Source organism: Saccopteryx leptura, chromosome 2 (assembly GCF_036850995.1).
Source record: "Saccopteryx leptura isolate mSacLep1 chromosome 2, mSacLep1_pri_phased_curated, whole genome shotgun sequence".
Lineage (NCBI taxonomy): Eukaryota > Metazoa > Chordata > Mammalia > Chiroptera > Emballonuridae > Saccopteryx > Saccopteryx leptura.
This window is the reverse complement of record NC_089504.1, coordinates 345,139,234-345,161,060: the sequence shown is the minus strand read 5'-3', so window position 1 is coordinate 345,161,060 and position 21,827 is coordinate 345,139,234. Positions and strand designations below refer to the sequence as shown.

At 56.4% G+C, this 21,827-nt stretch overlaps 2 protein-coding genes across 2 annotated transcripts; one reads left to right on the top strand and one right to left on the bottom strand.

Annotated features, from left to right (window-relative positions):
- Positions 1-4,238: 4,238 nt before the first annotated feature.
- Positions 4,239-12,857, bottom strand: P3H4 (prolyl 3-hydroxylase family member 4 (inactive)). Its single transcript, XM_066364187.1, has 8 exons — positions 11,522-12,857; positions 11,206-11,358; positions 10,923-11,094; positions 10,112-10,240; positions 8,378-8,523; positions 7,631-7,714; positions 4,994-5,138; positions 4,239-4,669 (listed from the first exon to the last, which is right to left on the bottom strand). The coding sequence occupies exons 1-8, from the start codon at positions 11,999-12,001 to the stop codon at positions 4,647-4,649; spliced, it is 1,332 nt and encodes a 443-aa protein (XP_066220284.1). The 5' UTR covers positions 12,002-12,857; the 3' UTR covers positions 4,239-4,646.
- A 207-nt stretch (positions 12,858-13,064) lies between these two features.
- FKBP10 (FKBP prolyl isomerase 10) lies at positions 13,065-21,653 on the top strand. The gene is made up of 10 exons (XM_066364179.1): positions 13,065-13,390; positions 15,653-15,798; positions 16,141-16,330; positions 16,434-16,579; positions 17,312-17,501; positions 17,798-17,943; positions 18,453-18,645; positions 18,979-19,121; positions 19,313-19,476; positions 19,809-21,653. The coding sequence occupies exons 1-10, from the start codon at positions 13,146-13,148 to the stop codon at positions 19,992-19,994; spliced, it is 1,749 nt and encodes a 582-aa protein (XP_066220276.1). The 5' UTR covers positions 13,065-13,145; the 3' UTR covers positions 19,995-21,653.
- Positions 21,654-21,827: the final 174 nt, after the last annotated feature.

The following is a 21,827-nucleotide window of genomic DNA, read 5'->3' as shown; positions in this document are numbered from 1 at the left end:
GTGTATCTGTAACTTGGTGCATAACCTCATTTGGAGATAACAAAAAATATCAACGGGAAGTCTGTCGTGGCTGGGAGGCTCCCCACACCCACCCAGGCCAGAGACAGAGGCCAGACTCTCCACTTAGACTGGCCAAACCTCGACCCTTCCCGGTCTTCTCCTCCAGGAAGGCCACGAGGATTAGCCAAGTAGCAGAGGAAAAGGAAGGAATCTCTAGTGGCCACCTCTCACTTCGCTCCAGGAACATAACATGGCACTCTTTTTCTCAAAGAAAAGATGGGAAAGGGTACCCGGAATGGAAAATGTCAAGTTCTGACCTCTTTGGAAGTGACTTCCCTTAGTCCTTTCACAGATTCAGAGAATCCAATGTGTGTGTGTATGTGCGGGGGGATGGGGGGGGGGAGTGAGTCAGCAGACATGTCCTCTGCCTTACCTCAGTTTCCCTGCCTGAGTCATGGGCATGGGAGATACTCCCACACCGAGGGCTGTTTGGGGGACAAAAGTGATGCTATCCAGGCATCCTGGAGCCAGGTGGGTCCCAGGCTGGTGGTGATTATGAGGTGATGTGTCCACAGGTTGGCCGGGATTTGGCCTGGGGCTGACTGGGTGGGTGGCCCCAGGACCCCAGCACACTCCTATTAAATGCCCAGTCATCTTGGAGTTTGATCCTGGGAAGAGAGCTAGGCAGGACTGCACCAGTTTAGCTTAGAGGGAGCCCCGGGCCAGGGGCCCAATCTAGCCTCTCTGGGCCTCAGTTTCCCCATCTGTAAAATTGGGAGCATTTGCTAGGGCTGTCTTTGAAGAGAAACTGCAAGAGGAGGCCGGATGAAGGCCCCAGAGTGGGGAAGCTGGGGGCCAGGGGTCGGGTCCTGCAGCCACCAAGACTGCCCCAGCCAGGTTATGCAGTTGGCCCCAGTGCCAACTGGACACAGCCTTCTGACACAGGAAGGAGTCCTTCTTTGTCCCCACCAGAACTTACTCTCCCAGAGAAGGGGAACAAAACCGTAAGACTTCAAGAACTATTTCTCAAACCTAAGGGGGGCATTTCTTCCATTGAAATTTACTGGAATTTGGGGGAAGATGGGACACCTCCCACCTCACTTGACCATCACTTCTCAGAATTCAAGAAGAGGCTAGTCTAAGTGACTCCAGCAAGTCTGTCCCCAGGCCCCCTAACCTCCAGCCCACTCTCAGGCAGTGACAGTAGGGACAGGACAGGCTACAGAATCAGGCCTGAGAGAGGGCCGTGGACTGCCTGCTCTTCTCTTCCTTTCTCCCTCCCTACCTCTCGGAACTTCTTGTCTCCCAGTGTGAGCTGTGGCGATGGGGGCACATCTGGCTCTCACTTTATTCATGTGGCCCTAGCTGACAGCCTAAAGGGACAGAGCCAACCCCAGAGACCAGGGCAGCATTCTCATCTTTCTCTCCGTTCTCTGAGCAGCACGGTTTGGGGAGCAAAGGTTCGAACCCAGCGCCACCACCACTCTCCTAGAGGAGTCTTGGACAAGATGCTTTTCATCCCAGAGCCTCACCCGAGGCAGAAGGGAATTGATATCTACATTGCAAGACCGTTCTGAGTGTTATAAAGAAACTACCAAGTGCCCTGGCCGGTTGGCTCAGTGGTAGAGCGTCAGCCTGGCGTGCGGAAGTCCTGGGTTCGATTCCCGGCCAGGGCACACAGGAGAGGTGCCCATCTGCTTCTCCACCCCTCCCCTTCTCCTTCCTCTCTGTCTCTCTCTTCCCTTCCCGCAGCCAAGGCTCCATTGGAGCAAAAGATGGCCCGGGTGCTGGGGATGGCTCCTTGGCCTCTGCCCCAGGCGCTAGAGTGGCTCTGGTCGCGACAGAGCGACGCCCCAGATGGGCAGAGCATCGCCCCCTGGTGGGTGTGCCGGGTGGATCCCGGTCGGGCGCATGCGGGAGTCTGTCTGACTGCCTCCCGTTTCCAGCTTCAGAAAAAACAAACAAACAAAAAACAAAAACAAAAAAAAACCCCAAAACTACCAAGTGCCTGGCACATAGTAGGTATTCAATACATTGTATTAGTGATGCTCTCCTTAGGATGGGGTCTTCCTGGCTCCAGGACCCCTCTGTGACATCTGAGTCTGGCCCCACTGTGTGAGGTCTCCATCCCCAGTGCCCTTTTGGCCGTCCCTAACCTTCTACCCATTTTACTACAGATGCTATGACTGATGAGGCGCTGGGTGGGGTGCTGGGATGTGGTGAGGAGTGAGACAGATGTGGAGGAGGCAAGGGCGTCTGGGCAGGGTGGGGTTGGGAGGGTGGGCTGGCGGGCCCCAGAGGGCCCGTGCTGGGACTTGCTGGGACTCCGTCTCACCGGTTTGGGGAGCTGGCCCAGCGCTGGGGAGAGGCTGGCGCTGCCTGGGAAAGAGGAGCTGAGTGTGACACGCTGGCTGAGAGGGCCTGGACTAATGGCCTGTTTGGAGGACTGGTGCCTAGAGAGGGGCCCGACCTCTGCTCCCAAAGGATACACTCCTCACACACACACCCTGCCTCATCACCACACACTCAGAGATGCCACTCTCAGATGCACACCTGGACACACACATCCACTCACTTCTTAAACTGCAACCCCTGCTTTCCCTCCATCCTTTCACCCAGCTCTATTTTTCTGTCTTAGTTAACGTAAGTTTTAATAACATTTACTGCTTATTGCCGGTCTCCCGCTGGGACACAAGCTCCACCAAGACAGGGTGCTTGGCCGGCTTTGCCCACTAGTGTGTGCCTAGCACCGGTAGGTGCCCAATAAATATGTTCTGAGGGAGTGATTGAACCCCTCTAGGATCACATTCACAAATGCACGGGGATACAGTCACGCCTGTGCAGGGACATTCTCAGTCTCGCACGACGCTGCCACAGATGGACATTGTGACATTGTGACACAGGCACATGCTCCCACACCCGGCCTCACACATCTACAGCGCACAAGCACAAAGACCTTCGCACTCTGCACCAGCACTTCAGACTCACGCCTGCCTGTTCAGATTCCAGAGCTCCTAATCACACAGGCACGCTCAAGCGCATCCCTGCTCCCCACCCTCTTAAGTGCCAGCCCCAAAGGACAGCCCCTCCCAGCAACAGGGGGCAGAGCCTTGGTAGATAGAAGCTGACAGCACAGCAGCTCGAAAGGGGTGGGGCCGGGCTGGGCCACCCTGGCACCTGGGAACTCTCAGGAGATGCTACCACTGCAGACCCACCTATGGGAGAGAGGGAAGGAGGGAGGGAGGAAGGAGTGAGGTCACTTTTGCCCCCTTGACCCCATCTGTCTGTGTACCAGACTCAGACTCTGGTGTTCCCACCCTCATCATCAACAAAGGCCCAGGAGAGGGGTTTGGGGTGCGGTAGGGAGTTCTCCTGGGCACAGAGGTGGGAGGGGCCCAGGCCAGGCCAACCGGCACATCTGGGGAAGGTAGGGGTGTGGAAGGTGAGAACTAGGCTTCCCAGCTTCAGCTCCACCCCACAGTAAGAGAGAAGGCTCCTCTACCACCCTGTCCCTAGGAGGCCAGAAAGTGGGGAGTGAAGCAGAACTGTCACCTGACAGGCCCTGACCCATGGTCCCTTCCCAAAGAGATCCACTTGTCCCCACTTCCCAGTTGTGGAACATGGAGGGGACACTGGTGAGTCACAGGGCTGGGTGACAGTCACCAGACACCACCCTCACCTCCACAGCTCTGGGCTTTCTGCCCCCTAGAGTCAATGCAAGGTTTGGCAAGACAGTCTGGTGGTCCCACTGCCACTACAAAGAAGTCTCAAGTTATCAAACAGCCTCCCTAGGGCTCCTCTGGCTGTGTTATGGGCAGAGTGGGCAGGGCATGCTCACTCTGACTCCAAGGATCCTGGGTCAGTCAGGCCTGGAAAGTAAAAACTGGAAGTAAATGTCCCTGGACCCTTCCCCTCATTCGCCACATGCCAGGGTAGGGTGGGGGAAGCGATGCTTAACTAGGAAAATACAGGACATCCCATCTTAGAAATCTGAAACCACCGTCTTTCCTGGACTCAAGGCGGGAACTGCGCTCTCCCGCCCCCTGGTGGTGGACTGCAGTGACGCCCTGCTGCTCCTCAGGAGCACAAACAGCCGGGGTCTGCAGAGGCCAGAACAGACTGTGCTCCCTCACCTGCCTGGTGTTTACAGATAAGGGGAGATGAGCACATTGGGAGGGAGAGAAGGACCTGCTTGCTTACCACTCAGCCCAGGGAAGGCTGGACCCCAGGCCCTGTAATTCATCCAAGAAGAAACATTTATTGAGCACCCGTGGCCATTGTACCAGGAACTGCTGGACTCTTGGTCCAGCGTTCTTCATGAAGCCAGCTGCCCCTCTGCTGTCTCTGAAATTGAGGCTGACACCCCAACTAGGAGGAGCCGGAATCCTCTCCTCCAGGAGAAGAGCACTGGGAGGAGGACAGGCCGTCACAGCTGCAGCGCCACCATCCTGTGGTCCAGAGACCTAGTGACGAGGCACAGGGGTCTGAGGAGCGGCGCTCACAGGTGGGACGGGATGGCACCTGGTCCGTTATGTCCAATTTACATTTTAATAAATAGCTCTTGCTGCTGCCGAGAGGCTGGTGACGGTGGTCCCATGGGGCCCAGGCTTCCCAAGCTCTTGAGAGGTGCAAGGGTGACCCTCCTCTCATGTTAGTTCAGGCTCTGGCTCTGCAAAGGAAAGGAGGGAGCATTGGGGTCAGATGCCCGCCCGTTCCCAACAGGTGTCTGGGCGCTGCCCTGTGGGAGGCGGGGCAGGCAGGGTGCGGTTCCCCAGGAGCAGGTCTCAGCTGGCCCCTGCTCCCAGGAAGGATGCCACCCCCTACCGAGTGGGACAGGGGTTGCCAACAGGTTGGAAGCCCCAGAGGAGGAAAGGATCCCAGCATCCAACATACATATTCCCCTGCCTCTGTAACTCAGTGCCTGGATCCTTCTGTGCCCAACCTCCACCCCCGGCTGCATCCCTACCCCTCCACCATGGTCCAAGTCACTGACCAGCCTCGGCCTCGTCACCCTTGGCGTCCAGCTCCTGCCACCAATCAGCATAGATGCCCTCCTCATAGTCGCCGTCCCCCTCAAACTCAGCATCCGATGGGTGGTCCTCGGGCTCCAAGGGTGGTTCTTTCTCCTCCAGCTCCATCTAGAGCAGCCCCAGGGTGTGGGGAGAAACCAGATCACAGAAGGCACAAACCTGGATCACCTCCCATCCTGGCCAAGGGGCCTTCCTACCACCCCATCTCTGTCTCAAGATCTCACACAAGAATGGTGTGATAGGCCCTGGCCGGTTGGCTCAGTGGTAGAGCGTTGGCCTGGCGTGCAGAAGTCCCGGGTTCGATTCCCGGCCAGGACACAGGAGAAGCGCCCATCTGCTTCTCCACCCCTCCCCCCCTCCTTCCTCTCTGTCTCTCTCTTCCCCTCCTGCAGCCAAGGCTCCATTGGAGCAAAGATGGCCCGGGCGCTGGGGATGGCTCCTTGGCATCTGCCCCAGGCACTAGAGTGGCTCTGGTCTCAACAGAGCGACGCCCCGGAGGGGCAGAGCATCGCCCCCTGGTGGGCAAAGCGTCGCCCCCTGGTGGGCGTGCCGGGTGGATCCCGGTAAGGGCGCATGCGGGAGTCTGTCTGACTGTCTCTCCCCGTTTCCAGCTTCAGAAAAATACAAAAAAAAAAAAAAAAAGAATGGTGTGAGGGTTTCTCCCCCAGAATCCCATTTCTAAGCTGCCCCTTCCCTAGACCAGTAGGTGGGGTTCCACCAGCAGGGATTCAGCTATAAGCATCACCTTCTCCACAGTCCACCTTTTAAAAAATTATTTATTTATTTATTTATTTACAGAGACAGAGAGGGATAGATAGGGACAGACAGACAGGAACAAAGAGAGATGAGAAGCATCAATCATTAGTTTTTTGTTGCAACACCTTAGTTGTTCATTGATTGCTTTCTCATATGTGCCTTGACCGGGGGCTACAGCAGACTGAGTAACCCCTTTCTCAAGCCAGCGACCTTGGGTCCTAGCTGGTGAGCTTTACTCAAACCAGATGAGCCCGCACTCAAGCTGGCGACCTTGGGGTCTCAAACCTGGGTTCTCCACATCCCAGTCCCAGTCCGGGGCTCTATGCACTGCGCCACCACCTAGTCAGGCTCCACAGTCCACCTTTTTTTTTTTTTTTTTTTCCTTCTTTAAATTTTTTTTTTCTTTGAAGCTGGAAACGGGGAGAGACAGTCAGACAGACTCCCGCATGCGCCCGACCGGGATCCACCCGGCACGCCCACCAGGGGCCACGCTCTGCCCACCAGGGGGCGATGCTCTGCCCCTCCGGGGCGTCGCTCTGCCACAACCAGAGCCACTCTAGTGCCTGGGGCAGAGGCCAAGGAGCCATCCCCAGCGTCCCGGCCATCCTTGCTCCAATGGAGCCTCGGCTGCGGGAGGGGAAGAGAGAGACAGAGAGGAAGGAGGGGGGGGGGTGGAGAAGCAAATGGGCGCTTCTCCCATGTGCCCTGCCGGGGAATCGAACCCGGGTCCCCCGCACACCAGGCCAACGCTCTACCGCTGAGCCAACCGGCCAGGGCCCAGTCCACCTTTTAAGTATAAATACCCCTGCGAGAATATTGCAAGTCTGTGCATAGTGTCTGCTCATGGTATTCCCAGCCAGGATAGCCTTTACTCTCCCATGCCTGGACAGCTCTTGTTTATCCCTCCAATGCCAGGCACCACCAGTTCCAGGATTCAGCGCTTGTTATGACCCTGGCTGGGTCAGGAGTCCTCCAGTGCCCCATGCTGAGCTCTCCTGAAAGGGGAGGGATTTTGTGCCTCCCTCACTGCTTGGAAAAGGGATTGTGCCTCTCATCAGTTTACCCCAGTCCTAAACATGGTATCTGGCAAACAGCCCACAACACATAACAGTAATCAAACTATGTGCTGAGACCTACTACATGCCAACTGTATACTAAGCGCTTTACAAACTTGATCTCATTTCATTCTCACCACATGATATGAGATGGGCATTCTTCTCCACATTCAATGGATGAAGATATGAAAGTTTTGGGGTTACCTAAGACTTGCCTGGAGGCGGCCCAATTGAAAAGGCGGAGCCAAGCGTGGCTAGTACCAACCTGGATGCTAAGAGTGCAGACCCAGCCCCCACGTTCAATGAAGGGAGTATAGGTGCTCGAACAAAGGAGGAAACGAGTCAAGAAGCATTGGGCAGGGACACCTGAGACAATTCAGACTCTCAAACCCTCATTCAGAATCAATGGAACAGGCTGAGGTCCTTCCTTCCTGGTGTCCTGCATTCACTACTTCATTCACTGGTTCATTCAGACTCAGTTTCTGAGCGCCAGCTCTGTTGTGCCAGGCGCTGTGGGAGAGGTGGGAATGACCTGGTCCCCCATCCTGGGCACAACCCACTAGGAGACTGGCTGGAGAAGGAGGTGGGAGTGAGATGGACCAGATTGCAATTAAGTCCAGGTTCAGGGAGGCTCAAAGGGCCAGAGTTGGTGCTGTGAGCCCAAAGACAGAGCCTGGGCATGCAGCAAGGGCTTCCTGGAGGAGGTGCCACCTGAACTAGGCCTAGGGGAAGCGCGATTTAGACACAGAGAAGAGGGGCATGAGAACACTGAGGGCAGGGGCCACTTACCTCATCATCTGACTGCAGGTACATGTGTGCGAACTCCAGCAGCTCCCGCAGCTCAGCTGTCTGGCTGTGGTAGAGCGTGGCCTCCTGGGAGGAGGAAGAGCAGTGAGGGGAGCTGGACCCCGCTGCCGGATGGCAGGGGAGCCAGAGCTCCTAGCATTTGGGTCCTCCTGCCCTTTCCAGCTCAAGGAGCCTGGAACAGCTATCAGCTCAAATCCTGACTGAAAAATTGAAGCTGCTTGGGGTGCTAGGTTAAGAGAATTCTGAGAGTTCAGTGAGAAATTGCCTCAATTGATTAGCAATGTCTGACACTGACAAAGAAATGGGCGATAGTGCTGTGTACTCCATATTTGCCAGTATTGCCCTAGACTCCCAAAGAGTTTCTCAGTTGGTCCAGGCTGGGGTGGGGGGGAGGAGTCCTTGGGGAAGAAGGTCAAGGGCCAGCAATGAGGATGATGAGGGTGGTGAAGGAAGTAGGAAGGAATGAACAGGTATTTTTATACCTCCCACATCCCAGGCTATGCTGGCAAGGTAGGTAGTACCCTTCCCATTTTGCAGATGAGACAACAGATTCAGAAAGGGTCAGCAGTGTTCCCAGAACCACACAGCTGGGTGGGGCTGGGTTTGAACCCAGGACTTCAACCACAACCCATATTTTTTCTTTTCACTTCCCAACCTGCCTTCTGAGGAAGCCAGATTTCTTTTCTCAAACCACACAGTTCCAAAAGTGCCGTGGAAGACAATGCCCACCTCCCGGGGCTGGAAGTCCTCCTCCTCCAGGCCCCAGCGAGCCCTGTGGAAGCGGTAATACACCAGGTTCTGCTGCATGACACTGTCCTCAGGGTCAAAGAGCATGTAGCTGGCGGCACTCCGGGCAGCCTGGCGTACATCGTTCACTGCAGACAGAAGACGAGTGAGGAGTAGCCTGGCACTGCCTTCAGGAATGACCCCACCTCGCCCAACCCTACCTCCCCATTCAGTCTAGCACCTCTGCCTCCCTAGCTGTCTTCCAGAATACCTTTGGGCATCTCACCCCACCCAACAATCATGGTAGCTAGGATGTACTGAGCATTACTGTGTGCCAGGCCCTCGTTTAAGACTCAACGTTATTATCATCCTCATTTTACAGAGAAGAAAGTTAAGGCACAGAGAGGCTAGGTAAACTGCTCAAACTCACACAGTTGGAGAATTATGTCACTGGGGAGTTAGAGGCCAGTGGCTGTCCTCAACCTCAGCCAACAGGACCCATGAAGTCTCCTAGCTCCTTGGTCCTCAGCCCCTCCACTCCAACAGCAGACTGTCTGAATCCTGGCATCTCTGCATTGCAGGAACCCTGGAGATTGTCCATCACAGACCAGGATCTCCCTCAAACGAGGAAGGCCTAATTCCTGGTGCTACTTTTTTTTTTTTTTACAGAGACGAGTCAGAGAGAGGGATAGATAGGGACAGACAGACAGGAACGGAGAGAGATGAGAAGCATCAGTCATCAGTTTTTCATTGCGACACCTTAGTTGTTCATTGACTGCTTTCTCATATGCGCCTTGACCGTGGGTCTTCAGCAGACCAAGTAACCCCTTGTTCAAGCCAGCGACCTTGGGTCCAAGGTGAGCCTTTAGCTCAAACCAGATGAGCCCGCGCTCAAGCTGGCGATCTCAGGGTCTCGAACCTGGGTCCTCCACATCCTAGTCTGATGCTCTATCCACTGCGCCACCACCTGATCAGGCCCTGGTGCTACTTTTTATTAGCTATGTGACTAAGGGCTCCTGGTCCTCTATGAGCTTCAGATTCCTCATCTGAAAAATGGGTCCAGTAGTGTCAGCGGCAGGAGTCAGTGAAAGGATTAAGTGAGATAAACAAATGTGGCAGGGCTTTGTAAACTGTCAAGTGCTGTGCAGTTGTTGGCTATCTAGTCATTTACTCTAGAGCAGGGGTCTCAAACTCAACTCAGCATGTGGGCCGCAGAGCAAGATCACAGCCGTTTGGCGGGTCGCACTAGGTCTACAAAAGGCAACTGTTACGCAACACTTTTCTCACTGCAGTTGAAAACAAAAAAAAATCAGTACAACAAGCACAATCGTACATGCAGTTTACTCAGTGTCACAAAACGACCAGAAACTGTAGTTCGCATCACAACTGCTGTTAACTAAGCTAATATCTAGCTAGGATGCTAGAGAAATGAAAAATACAAGTAGGCCCCTAGGCTTACTTAATTTTATCCAAAATATTTTGAACTTCGTGGATTAGTCTGTGGGCCGCACAAAATTGTTCCGCGGGCCGCGAGTTTGAGACCCCTGCTCTAGAGGCCCTTGAATCCTGCCCTGAAGCTGTTGTCTGTTCTCTCCCACAAGCCTCTCCTGTGTCCCAGGATGGCCACGCCCTCCCATCGCCCAGGGGCCTCCATTCTGAGGGATAGCTTCCCATGACTCTGCGAGGCTCCCAGGGCAGTGCTCTCCCCAACCCTCCCAAGGCCACCAGGAGGCTCACACTTGTAGTAGGCAAATTGCAAGTAGTGATACATGGTGGCCACAAACTTCTCCACGAAGTAGCCACCCACGTTGGGGGTCAAGTTGGCCTCACAGTCCACCTTACACTGCAGGGATTCTGCAAAGAGATCTGGGGTGGGGGGTGGGGAGCAGTGGTAAGAAGCTGGTGGTGCGCTGAACAGCTTCGACCCACAGATGGGGTGATGGAGAGGACTTCCAGTCCCAGTTCTACCTGCAGAGCCTGTTGCAGTCATATTGAAACGAAGCTGGTAGATGAGTAATGCTGAGGAAGACTACTGTGAACAGGGCTGACTTACCACCCGCAGCTCGGCTCTCTGGGAGAGTGGCAGGTGAGGTTTGGAAGCTGGACTGAAGCCCAGAGAGCAAAACTCAGGATGGCCCTTTCTGTCCCCCACTGAGGACCCGTGCAGTTAGGGACCCCCAGACTAGGTGTGGTTTCTAGCCACAAACTGCTTTTGGTACATACATGCTGGGCTGTTCCTCCATCTCAGCTGGGCCCCTTTGTACCTGCATTGACCTCTGCCTGGAAAAACTGTGAACCCAACTTTCCCAGACCCTTTTGAGATGGTACCACCTTTTCGACTGATGCCCAGCATCTTGGACACTCCTAACTGCAGCCCTTCTGCACCCAGTGGCATGGGATCTGTTACCCTGTCTGTCTCTCTCAGCGACTGCATGTTCTACGCTCCCAGGGACAGGATACCACCTGACCCCTGACTACCTCCCAAGACTGTGTAGGTGTTCCATAAATGTGTTAAGGGCCCTGAGCAGTCTGGTTTGGGTGAGGGTACCTGCTATGGCAGGGTAGAAATCCTTGAAGTCCACCTGCTCGTGGGCCCCCTCGCAGCCGGCCAGACACCTGGCAAAGATAACCAGGTACTCGGCCAGGGCCCGCTCCATGTCCTCTGTGCTGCTGCGGAAATCCCCGCTGTTGTATAGCTTCACGGCTCGGAGGAACACCGCCTGGAGGGGAGTGTGCGCGGGTCAGGGGGCCACCCAACAATCCCCTCCTCTACGGGTCCTATGCGGGGATGAGGGAGGAGCTTGAGGGCCAGATCTCCCCCTGCACCCCACCTCGTAGGGCTGCGCCTCCAAGTCAGTGAGGGGCTCCTCGGACGCGTCCAGCATCCCTCGGTAGTAGTTGAGATACTTGGCGGTTAGCTCGTGCTTGGGGTTCTTCTGGAGGAAGGTGTAGGCCGCGGCCAACGCCTTCTCCAGCCGGTTAGCCTGTGGGGTGGGGACATAGCGGGTCAGCAGGGCCCGAGCCCCTGCCCTGAATGCACAAGAGAGCTTGGGGATCGATGACAGCGACCGCTTTCCGGGATCTCCCGGGAAACGCGCCGCCGGCTGGGAGCGACGAGGCCGAGCAGGGCCCGGGGCGGGCGCCCACCTTGAACTGCGCGTAGTGCAGGTACTGGTAGGGCAGGCGGCTCTGGAAGTCGCGCAAAAGCTGGCGCGGCGGGTAGGGCATCTGGAAGGCGGGCAGCGTCCGCTTGCAGCGCCGCAGGCAGGCGGCGCGCTCCAGGACGTGGCCGAAGAGCTGCAGCTCGCGGGCCCACTCGTCCCCGTGGCCGCCCTCGGGGCCGGGCGCGGGCCCGAGGACCGAGGCGGCGGGCGGCGCGGGCCCGCTGCAGTTGGCGTGGCAGAAGGCCTCGCTATCCCGCAGCAGCCGGTGAAGCCGCAGCGCCGCCTCCAGGTAGCGCGCGCTCTCGCGCCAACTCTCGCCCTCGTACTGCTCCAGCGCGTGTCCGTAGGCTGCGGCCAGCGGCATCAGGTCCTCGGGAGGGAAGCCCCGGAAACTATACTTTTCGTACTGCGCCTCGGAGCTGCCCAGCAGCAGCCACAGCAGCACCCAAGCCGCCCGCCCCATTCCCCCACCACGCTGGCTGGCCGGCTCTCCCCGCGGAGCGAGTGTCCAGGCTTGGCCAGCAGGCGGGTGGGCCGGGGAGAGGCCAGGCAGGCGTGCCCGCTGGGTCTTAGCGCCGGGCCCCGGGGCAATCAGGCAGCCAGCGGCTTAGGTGAGGACCCCGGAGAGGCAGAGGGCTGCGTCTCCTTCTTTTCGGAGTGCGCGATGGTGTCCTGAGTGCCCTACGTTGGCCCGGTTCCGTGTCCTTAGAGCTTCCCCTCGACAGATGAGGGGAACGCTTCCCGCAAGGATGGGGAGCCCAGAGAGTTCCTCCCCACCCAAAGACAGTACCCCTCACCTTAATCGTGAAATTGAAGGAAGTGCTACCTCCCTCTATTCCGCCTAAGCCCTGAGACCTCGTTCTCCGTTCATCACAGAGCCCCTTCTGCACACGCCCCACCCCCAGTCCTAAAGGGGTCGCTCCAAGTGTTCCCACAGCCCTCGCCTGGGAAGCGCACACCTGGTTTTATCCTTCACACACTCCACTCTCACCACCTCCTCCTACTGGATCTCCCTTCCACGTCAGAAAGTCCTCTGGCAGTCCAGCTTTTGCAGGACAAAGCAGCTCCTTGTTTCAAGCTAAAGAGGCCGTTCCTGGGACGGTAGGGATGGTGGGGGGAGCACTGAGATACCCTCAGATTCTGAAGCCTCGCCAGCTTCGTAAAGAAGCTTTTGATTTCGGGGTCCCAGCAAAAGAAGTTAGGGATGCTTCAGTCTGACTTTAGGACCCCGAGGACTCCGGGGGAGAAACTGAACTTTTTTAGGGGGGAGTCGGCTCCTACTTCTCATCTTTCTGGAACTTCCCTCCCCCGTTGGCCCCAGGTCTCTCAGCCCTAGGTGGGGGAAGAGAGAGGAATCTGGAGTTCTTTGTGGTGCATTCCAAGGTCTCTTAACACTCTCAGCTTGGCCCTCTGCTTCTGTTCCATCCTCCGCCCCCGCCCCGCCAGCTCAATCTCCCCAGCCCCCATTCCACGTGGACCAGCCAGGGCCGGGGTGGGGAAAAAGGACAGGAAGAGGGGGAGCCAGCTCAGGGAGGAGGGCGGGGGAAGGTTGGTGGCGGCTCCTCTCTCGATCGTCCTCGCTGCCCGCCATCCCAGCTCCAGGCACCATGTTCCCCGTGGAGTCCCCCAGCCACACCTTTCTCGGGTCGCCGGTGCTACAGATGTTGTTGCTGCTCGTGCACGCGGTAGGGAGAGGGCTGGGCCGCGCCAGTCCGGCCGGAGGACCCCTGGAAGACGTGGTCATCGAGAGGTACCACATCCCCAGGGCCTGTCCCAGAGAAGTGCAGATGGGAGATTTTGTGCGTTACCACTACAATGGCACTTTCGAGGATGGCAAGAAGTTTGACTCAAGGTAAGAGGTTGGGTGGCTCCAGGCTCATCACTCCTCTTCCGTGGGCCCCTGGCCAGGTGCTCCTAAGTCCTGGATTCCCTTGTTGCTCTTTTAAGCTGTGTCTTCATTCTGGTACTCACTCCATGATCCTCTAACCCCAAACACAGCACCCTGGATGGTGGGGGGTTCCCAGACATCCATCTCCCCAAAGATATATCCTCTGCCCTAAATTTCCAAACTTTGTCTCTCCAAGGACCCCAGTTTCTTTCACACAAGCTCCCTGTATTCCCCAAAGTGTGTGATAATCAAGGTGAACTGCTCTATTTACCTGCCCATTATTTAAAGATGACACAGGGAAGGTGACACTCTGGTCCACAGTGTTTGGGGGAAAGTCCTGGTCTCTGATGCGTGGGAATCCTTCACTGGTCTCAGCCTGGGACCCCTGCATTCCCACCCTCCCTGACTCTCTTTGGGTTCCAGCCTCAGGTTTCAGTGCCTTTGTGGTTAGAGAAGAGGGAGTAGAAATTTCTTTTGGAGGGGGTGGCATAATCAGCAGCCAGTGGTTAAGCAGCCTGGATCATAATAAGACAGCAGGACAGATCTGGGCGTGTAGGGACCCTGTCTGCCTACGTGTCACAGGGTCAGACCTGCACCCTGGGCTCCTCAGAGGGTTTTCATACCTCGCTCTCCGGGTCTCCCTGTGCCCCTACCTCCCTCCATCTTAGATAGCTCTGCCAGGCCTGGGCTGCCGCCCATCTTGCCTACCTTGGAGTTTGAGAGACCAGCTTCTGGTCTGGTCCAGGTCTTTGGTCTCCTCTGGCAAGTCCACTTTTGTTGGTGGGGGCAGGGCACGCCTACATGTCAGCCTTGGTTAAACTTTGGGTCTCAGTAACACACATGAACCCCCACACCACACCACAAGAAGTCAGTTCCTCTAAGACCCTTCCCCAGAACACACAACTCTTTCCACTAAAAATAAGTAGTGATGATTTGGGGGGCAGGCAGTATATTGAGTAAGAACACGAACTCTTGAGTCCAAGACCCTGGGTTGACATCCAGGCTGTGACCCTAGACAAGAAATTTTGCCTCTTGAAGCTTCACTTTCTTTATCTGAAAAATAGAGATTATAAATAATCTGAAAAAAATTGAGTCCCTACTTGCTAAGGCTGATGAAAGGCCTTAAACAAGATAATGAATGAAAGTGGACTTAACACAGTGCATAGAAGTCCAGAGGGTTCAATACACATTAGCCTTGACTCTGGAAAGGACCAGATGCCCTGATAGTGTTTAACTGGTGCTTGGGCCCTCTCAACAGCACTGTGAAGAAAGCAGGCCAGTCGTAAAACCAGCTCAGTGTGCAAAATGAGGGGTAGGAGTAGCCAGGAGTACTCCCGAGTCCTTGACTGCCAGAAGTAGGGAGGGATGGGGTTTTAGGGGACGACTTCCCTAGTGAGGACACTTGGAGCCGGGCCAGGCTCAGGTTATGCAGTGATGAGACTGGAAAACTTCCACAATGCCTGGCGCCCCTCGGTCACTCTCCCAGCCTCCCTTCACTTCTAAAAATTTAAAGTAAATGAATGCTGTAGTTAAAAGCTAATAAGAGCCATGGCAGTTTTAGAATAGGCTCTTTCAGACTTGAAAACCAATCCCTATCCCCCACCGGCTCTGCTTCCCCTTCCTTTCCTCCCTGGCGAAGCCACGGTGCAGAGGCACACACAGGGGCTTGGGAGTTCCACAGGGCACACACATATTAGCTGTGACCTTCATATGTCACTTAGTCTTAAGTCTCAGTTTTTCTCATAAGAAAAATGAAAACAAGTAAAATCTCAATTCTTTCTCATAGAAAAAATAAAAACAATAATGCCCACCTCATAGGGGAAAGAATTAAATAAGATCATGAATGTAAAATGCCAAACAGCAATCAGCATATCCTCAATGCTCAATAAATGGTCCTCTTCCCCTTCGTGAAGTACTTAGTATTCCTTTGCTGTCCGCAGATAGTAGCAGCAGACAGGCTTGCGCCCACCCCATCCAAGGGATAGCAAAGCCCCTCACTTCCTTGGGGACTTCATTTTTGTAACAGTCCAGCCTCTTAAGTTGGGAGTCATGGCTGATCTCTCAGGGAGGTCAGGAGCATGTGGGTGTACACCTGTGTATAGAGGGGGATCGTGTATGCTTATGTGCAGGTATGTGACCATGGAAAGAGGGAAACACCTAGTTCTGTGTACCCTCACTGTGCATACCTGAATCCACTGTATCCCGTCTCTCCCCTCTGTCCCCCAGCTATGACCGCAGCACTCTGGCAGCCATCGTGGTGGGTGTGGGGCGTCTCATCACCGGCATGGACCGAGGCCTCATGGGCATGTGTGTCAACGAACGGAGACGCCTCATTGTGCCTCCCCACCTGGGCTATGGCAGCATCGGTGTGGGTGAGAAGGGCTGGGGCACTGGCATGGGGATGGAGGAGACTAGAAGGTAGAATCAAGGACCCAGGGCCAAAAAACTGAAGTTCAGAGAGGGAGGGTGACTTGCCCAAGGTCGGCTGCCTCCACAGTATGAATAGTGGCATGTCTGGGACTCCAGTTCCCATTTCCTGACCCTGGGATGGGAGGAAAGGAAGTAACAGCGCCCTGGGTGGGATCAGAGCTTGACTACGATGAAGGAGAGGTAGAGGCACGGAGGAGGCGGCCAAGCAGGATGCTCAGCCTTTGCTCCACCCCCCGACCCACGGGCTGCCTCAAACACGAGCCCCTGCTGCCTGGCCCTCGCAGCGGGACTCATCCCCCCGGACGCCACCCTGTACTTTGACGTGGTCCTGCTGGATGTGTGGAACAAGGCAGACACTGTGCAGACGGACACCCTGCTGCGCCCACCCCACTGCCCTCGCATGGTCCAGGACAGCGACTTTGTCCGCTACCACTACAATGGCACGCTGCTGGATGGCACTGCCTTCGACAGCAGGTGAGGTCGGAGGGAGCCCTGGGGTGTGGGGGACTGTGACATGGCAGTCTAGGATCCATCTCTCCCTCCTCCAGCAGCAACACCTCTACCTCATTCTCTGCAGCTACAGTAGGGGTGGCACTTATGACACCTATATTGGCTCTGGCTGGCTGATCAAGGGCATGGACCAGGGGCTGCTGGGAATGTGTCCTGGAGAGAGAAGGAAAATCACCATCCCTCCGTTCCTGGCCTATGGAGAGAAAGGCTATGGTAAGGGCAGGCAAGGACTCCGGATTCTCCAGAAGTGGGATGCCACATACAGTTCAGGTTGTATACCGCACAAGGGCACCCAGCCAAGGAGGCAAGCAGAAATGAATCCTAGCCCTTGGTGATTATCTCATTAAGAAAGGGTGCTTTATTCTTTTTTTTTTTTTTTTTTTTTTTTTACAGAGACAGAAAGTCAGAGAGAGGGATAGACAGAGACAGACAGACAGGAACAGAGAGAGATGAGAGCATCAATCATTAGTTTTTCGTTGCGACATCTTAGTTGTTCATTGATTGTTTTCTCATATGTGCCTTGACTGGGGGGGTGTGTGTGTACAGCAGACTGAGTAACCCCTTGCTTGAGCCAGCGACTTTGGGTCCAAGCTGGTGAGCTTTGCTCAAACCAGATGAGCCTACACTCAAGCTGGCGACCTCAAGGTCTCGAACCTGGGTCCTCCGCATCCCAGTCCGACGCTCTATCCACTGCGCCACCACCTGGTCAGGCAAAGGGGTGCTTTATTCTAATTCACACAAAGGTTCAGTATGGGCTGGTGGGTAGCGCAGGGGAAAACCCAGTTCAGACTTCACAGGGGGAGCAAGAAACGAGGCTGCTGAGGACAAAGGGAGGGCTCTGGCGAGCAGGGTTAGCACTTTTTTGCAGGGTTCTCAGTGGCCTTCCTAAATCAAGAGCCTGGGTTTGCTCTCCACCTGTATGGTTCAAGCCTATCCCTTCCCCAGGGACTGTGATCCCCCCGCAGGCCTCCCTGGTGTTCCACGTCCTGCTAATTGACATCCACAACCCGAAGGACACCGTGCAGCTGGAGACACTGGAGCTGCCACCTGGCTGTGTCCGGAGAGCCGTGGCTGGCGACTTCATGCGTTACCACTACAACGGCTCGCTGATGGATGGCACCCTATTTGATTCCAGGTCAGGGGGGTCCTGAGGAGGAGGGTGGGGCTACGGGAAAGGCAAGAAGCCGAGTCAGGAAGGACAGTACCCGGCGCTGGGGTCACGGAGGCAGCAGTTGGGGGTGGCTCTGCCTGCCTGCGAGGGCGAGGGCCCTCTGACTCCCCTGACGGCCCCCCACCCTGTACCGCAGCTACTCCCGCAACCACACGTACAATACCTACGTGGGGCAGGGCTACGTCATCCCGGGGACGGACCAGGGGCTGCAGGGCGAGGGCCCTCTGACTCCCCTGACGGCCCCCCACCCTGTACTGCAGCTACTCCCGCAACCACACGTACAATACCTACGTGGGGCAGGGCTACGTCATCCCCGGCATGGACCAGGGGCTGCAGGGCGCCTGCATGGGGGAGCGCCGGAGGATCACCATCCCCCCCCACCTCGCCTACGGGGAGAACGGCACTGGTAGGCCTCTTGCACCTCAGCTCCTCTCCTGCTCCCCTCCCTGACTTTCCCCGGCTCTGCCCCTCTCATCACAGAAACTGGTCACCTACTCAATTCCTGCCTTTTCTCCAGGGCAGTCCCCCCACTTCTCCTCCATACTGGAGAAACACTCCCGAGTTTGGGGAGGGGGGATGGTTCTGGAAGAAGAGAAACAGCATAGCCCTAGGAAGCAAAGAGACCTGGATTTGAGACCCAGCTTTGCTGGAAGCCTCAGCATCCTCACCTATAATATGGGACTAAGCACCTTGATCAGCCGGGTAAGTTACAGTTACCGGAGGTTACAAGGCTGTGTAAAGGGCTTTCTAATTGGCAGGTCCCTCCCTCCTCTGCCCCCTAGAAGAACCGATGATGTGGACAAACATCCAATCCCATCCCACCCTCATTTGAAACCTCAGGGTGGTTTCATGGAGACCTTGATTGGACCCTCCCTCTATACTCCAAGCTGATCAATTCCCCCATTCTGGTCCCAGGAGACAAGATCCCTGGCTCAGCTGTGCTGATCTTCGATGTCCACGTCATCGACTTCCACAACCCTGCAGATCTGGTGGAAATCAAGACACTATCCCGGCCCCCCGAGACCTGCAACGAGACCACCAAACAGGGGGACTTTGTTCGCTACCACTACAACTGCTCTCTGCTGGATGGCACCAAGCTCTTCTCCTCGTAGGTCTGGGGCAGGGCCAGGGCTGGGCAGGCGGGTGGGCACAGCGAGGGGAGTCCTCCTCATAGCACCCCCTTCTCCACAAGTTCCCATCGTTGGGGAGTGTAAGGGGCAGAAAGGGGAAGGGAGGGTGAAGCAGCATTAGGGGAGCTGAGCCTTCAAGGTGGGTATTTCAGGGCCAGTGGCAAGATAAGAAGTCACTGGACCCTGCACTCTGCTGGTTGGGGCGGGCACCAGGAGGAGTGACCCAGGAACGGGGCCTGTGGGGGAGACAGTGGAAGGTGACCTGTTGGGGAACAAGGAAGGGCACTGACCTGGGAATCTTATTTCCCCAGGCATGACTACGGGGCCCCCCAGGAGGCAACTCTGGGGGCCAACAAGGTGATCGAAGGCCTGGACACGGGCCTGCAGGGCATGTGTGTGGGAGAGAGGCGGCAGCTCATTGTCCCCCCACACCTGGCACATGGGGAGAACGGAGGTGAGGGGCAGAGACTGGCCTGATCACCCCCTTTGTCCCTTACAGGTGGTTCTGTAAAAATTGTCTATCCCACTCTCCAGCCCCCAGGAGGGCTGAGGCCTGCAAGCCAGGGAGCGCACGGGGCAGGCGCAAAGCCAGGCCCGGACCCCGGCCTAATAGGGACCCTTCCCTTCCCTTCTCCCTCCCTCCAGCCCGGGGAGTCCCTGGCAGTGCTGTGCTGCTGTTTGAGGTGGAGCTGGTATCCCAGGAGGAGGGGCTGCCCGAAGGCTACCTGTTTGTATGGCACGATGACCCTCCTGCCAACCTGTTTGAAGACCTTGACCTCAACAAAGATGGCGAGGTCCCCCCAGAGGAGGTGGGTGGCGTTCAGTCCTTATAATAACCATCCCCCCACTCTCACCCCAAAAGAAGCCACCTTTGTTTGATGGCATCTGGCAAGAACAAGGTGCATGTCCACCATCCTGTGCACCCATGTTCCTGCCCCTCCACTGGGTCCCTGTGCCTTAGGTTCCTCGTCCCTTCCTTCTCTCCTGGCGCACTTGCGGCCCTGCCCCTGCTCAGGGCCCCAGACCAGCTCCTGCCCTCTTCGTCCTGACTGGCCGGCCTCCCCTGGGGACCCTTACCAAGGCCACCCGAAGCTGCTCAGGCAAAACCCTCACGCCCACCCTCCCCTGGCTCTCTTCCCAGTTCTCTACCTTCATCAAAGCTCAAGTCACTGAGGGCAAAGGGCGCCTCATGCCAGGGCAGGACTCGGACAAAACCATAGGGGACATGTTCCAGAACCAGGACCGGAACCACGATGGCAAGATTACCATCGAGGAGCTCAAGCTGAAGTCCGATGAGGACCAGGAGCGGGTTCATGAGGAGCTCTGAGGGCAGAGCTTGGCCCTGGGCCCCAACACAGATGCCCACTTCTGGGGCACAGTGGGCAGTGGGGTTGACTTCCAACAGCCACCCTCTGCTCTGCTGGGAAGAGGTCTGAGAGCATCTAAAACGTGGTCAGAGGAGACAACTCTGGTCTTCCCACCAGCCCGAGTGAAATCCACAGCATAGACCTCTGCTCGGCCTTTGTCTTTGAACCTCATACTGTTTCCTCACAAGTCTGTAGTTAACAAAGCCAGTCGGCATTGGTGGAGTCTGGGGTTGGATGGGACCCTGGCTAGCCTGTCACTCACACCTCCTCATCACCATTGAGCATGGCCAAGCTTAGTTCATCATTTCATTTCCCCAAACTCCCCTCTATTTGAACTTTTCCTCACTCCCCAGTCTGGCCCCCTTCCTCCATCATGGCAGCTCCCCAGGAATATGAACCAGGGCTGGCAGTACCCCATCCTTCCTCCCACAGCTCTGGCCAGCGCCAAAGGAAGGGGGAGCAGCACTACTACACCTGTATCATCCCCATTCATCTGTCCCCCCCCCACTGCCGGGGACCCCCAGGGAGCTGCCCTACTACACCTAGATCATCCCACTTACCTGTCCCCCCCACACTGCCGGGGACCCCCAGGGAGCTGCCCTACTACACCTAGATCATCCCCATTCATCTGTCCCCCTCACACACTGCCCGGGGACCCCAGGGAGCTGCCCTACTACACCTAGATCATCCCACCTACCTGTCCCCCCCACACTGCCGGGGACCCCAGGGAGCTGCCCTACTACACCTAAATCATCCCACTTACCTGTCCCCCCCACACTGCCGGGGACCCCCAGGGAGCTGCCCTACTACACCTAGATCATCCCACCTACCTGTCCCCCCCACACTGCCGGGGACCCCAGGGAGCTGCCCTACTACACCTAAATCATCCCACTTACCTGTCCCCCCCACACTGCCGGGGACCCCCAGGGAGCTGCCCTACTACACCTAGATCATCCCACCTACCTGTCCCCCCCACACTGCCGGGGACCCCAGGGAGCTGCCCTACTACACCTAGATCATCCCACCTACCTGTCCCCCCCCACACTGCCAGGGACCCCAGGGAGCTGCCCTACTACACCTAGATCATCCCACCTACCTGTCCCCCCCACACTGCCGGGGACCTCCAGGGAGCTGCCCTACTACACCTAGATCATCCCACCTACCTGTCCCCCCACACACTGCCCAGGGACCCCAGGGAGCTGCCCTACTACACCTAGATCATCCCACCTACCTGTCCCCCCACACTGCCGGGGACCCCAGGGAGCTGCCCTACTACACCTAGATCATCCCACCTACCTGTCCCCCCCACACTGCCGGGGACCTCCAGAAAGCTGCAGGCCAGGGCTGGGCTTTGTGTCACCTTTCATCCCTACAGAAGGCTGCTTTCTCAGAGACTGAGGAAGAGGATAGTAAAAGGGGGGGGGGGAGTGAGGAAACCTACTTAGATGGGTCTTAGGGTTACAAATGAAATACTTGGGTCAGAGCTGAGATAAATTTGGAAGGGCTCACTGGGGCCTGAGGGGTGAGAGGGCTAGGCAGAGCTCTGCACATTCAAAAGACTAAACTGGTGTCAGATCTTTCTCCTTTGTGACAAATAAAAGACTAAGCCAGAGGCCTCAGGAAGTGGTCTTTCACTGGTGGGAAGCCCTTAGACCTGTTTGGGAATAAAGAGGAATAAAGCAGGCTGGCTGCATGCCTGTCAGCTCTAGACACTGCGCCTGGGTCTGTCTCCTCCCTTTGGAGGTTCCTGCACCCTGCGGCCCAACCCAGGGGCCCTAACCCTGGTAAGGGAG

Coding starts and splice junctions, on each gene's coding strand:
- FKBP10 (XM_066364179.1), top strand. CDS start 13,146: ATGTTCCCCGTGGAGTCCCCCAGCCACACCTTTCTCGGGTCGCCGGTG. Junction 16,580..17,311: donor CTATGGAGAGAAAGGCTATG/GTAAGGGCAGGC, acceptor TCCCTTCCCCAG/GGACTGTGATCCCCCCGCAG. Junction 19,122..19,312: donor GGCACATGGGGAGAACGGAG/GTGAGGGGCAGA, acceptor CCCTCCCTCCAG/CCCGGGGAGTCCCTGGCAGT.
- P3H4 (XM_066364187.1), bottom strand. CDS start 12,001: ATGGGGCGGGCGGCTTGGGTGCTGCTGTGGCTGCTGCTGGGCAGCTCC. Junction 11,095..11,205: donor TGGAGGCGCAGCCCTACGAG/GTGGGGTGCAGG, acceptor ACTCCCCTCCAG/GCGGTGTTCCTCCGAGCCGT. Junction 10,241..10,922: donor TTTCTACCCTGCCATAGCAG/GTACCCTCACCC, acceptor CCCCCACCCCAG/ATCTCTTTGCAGAATCCCTG.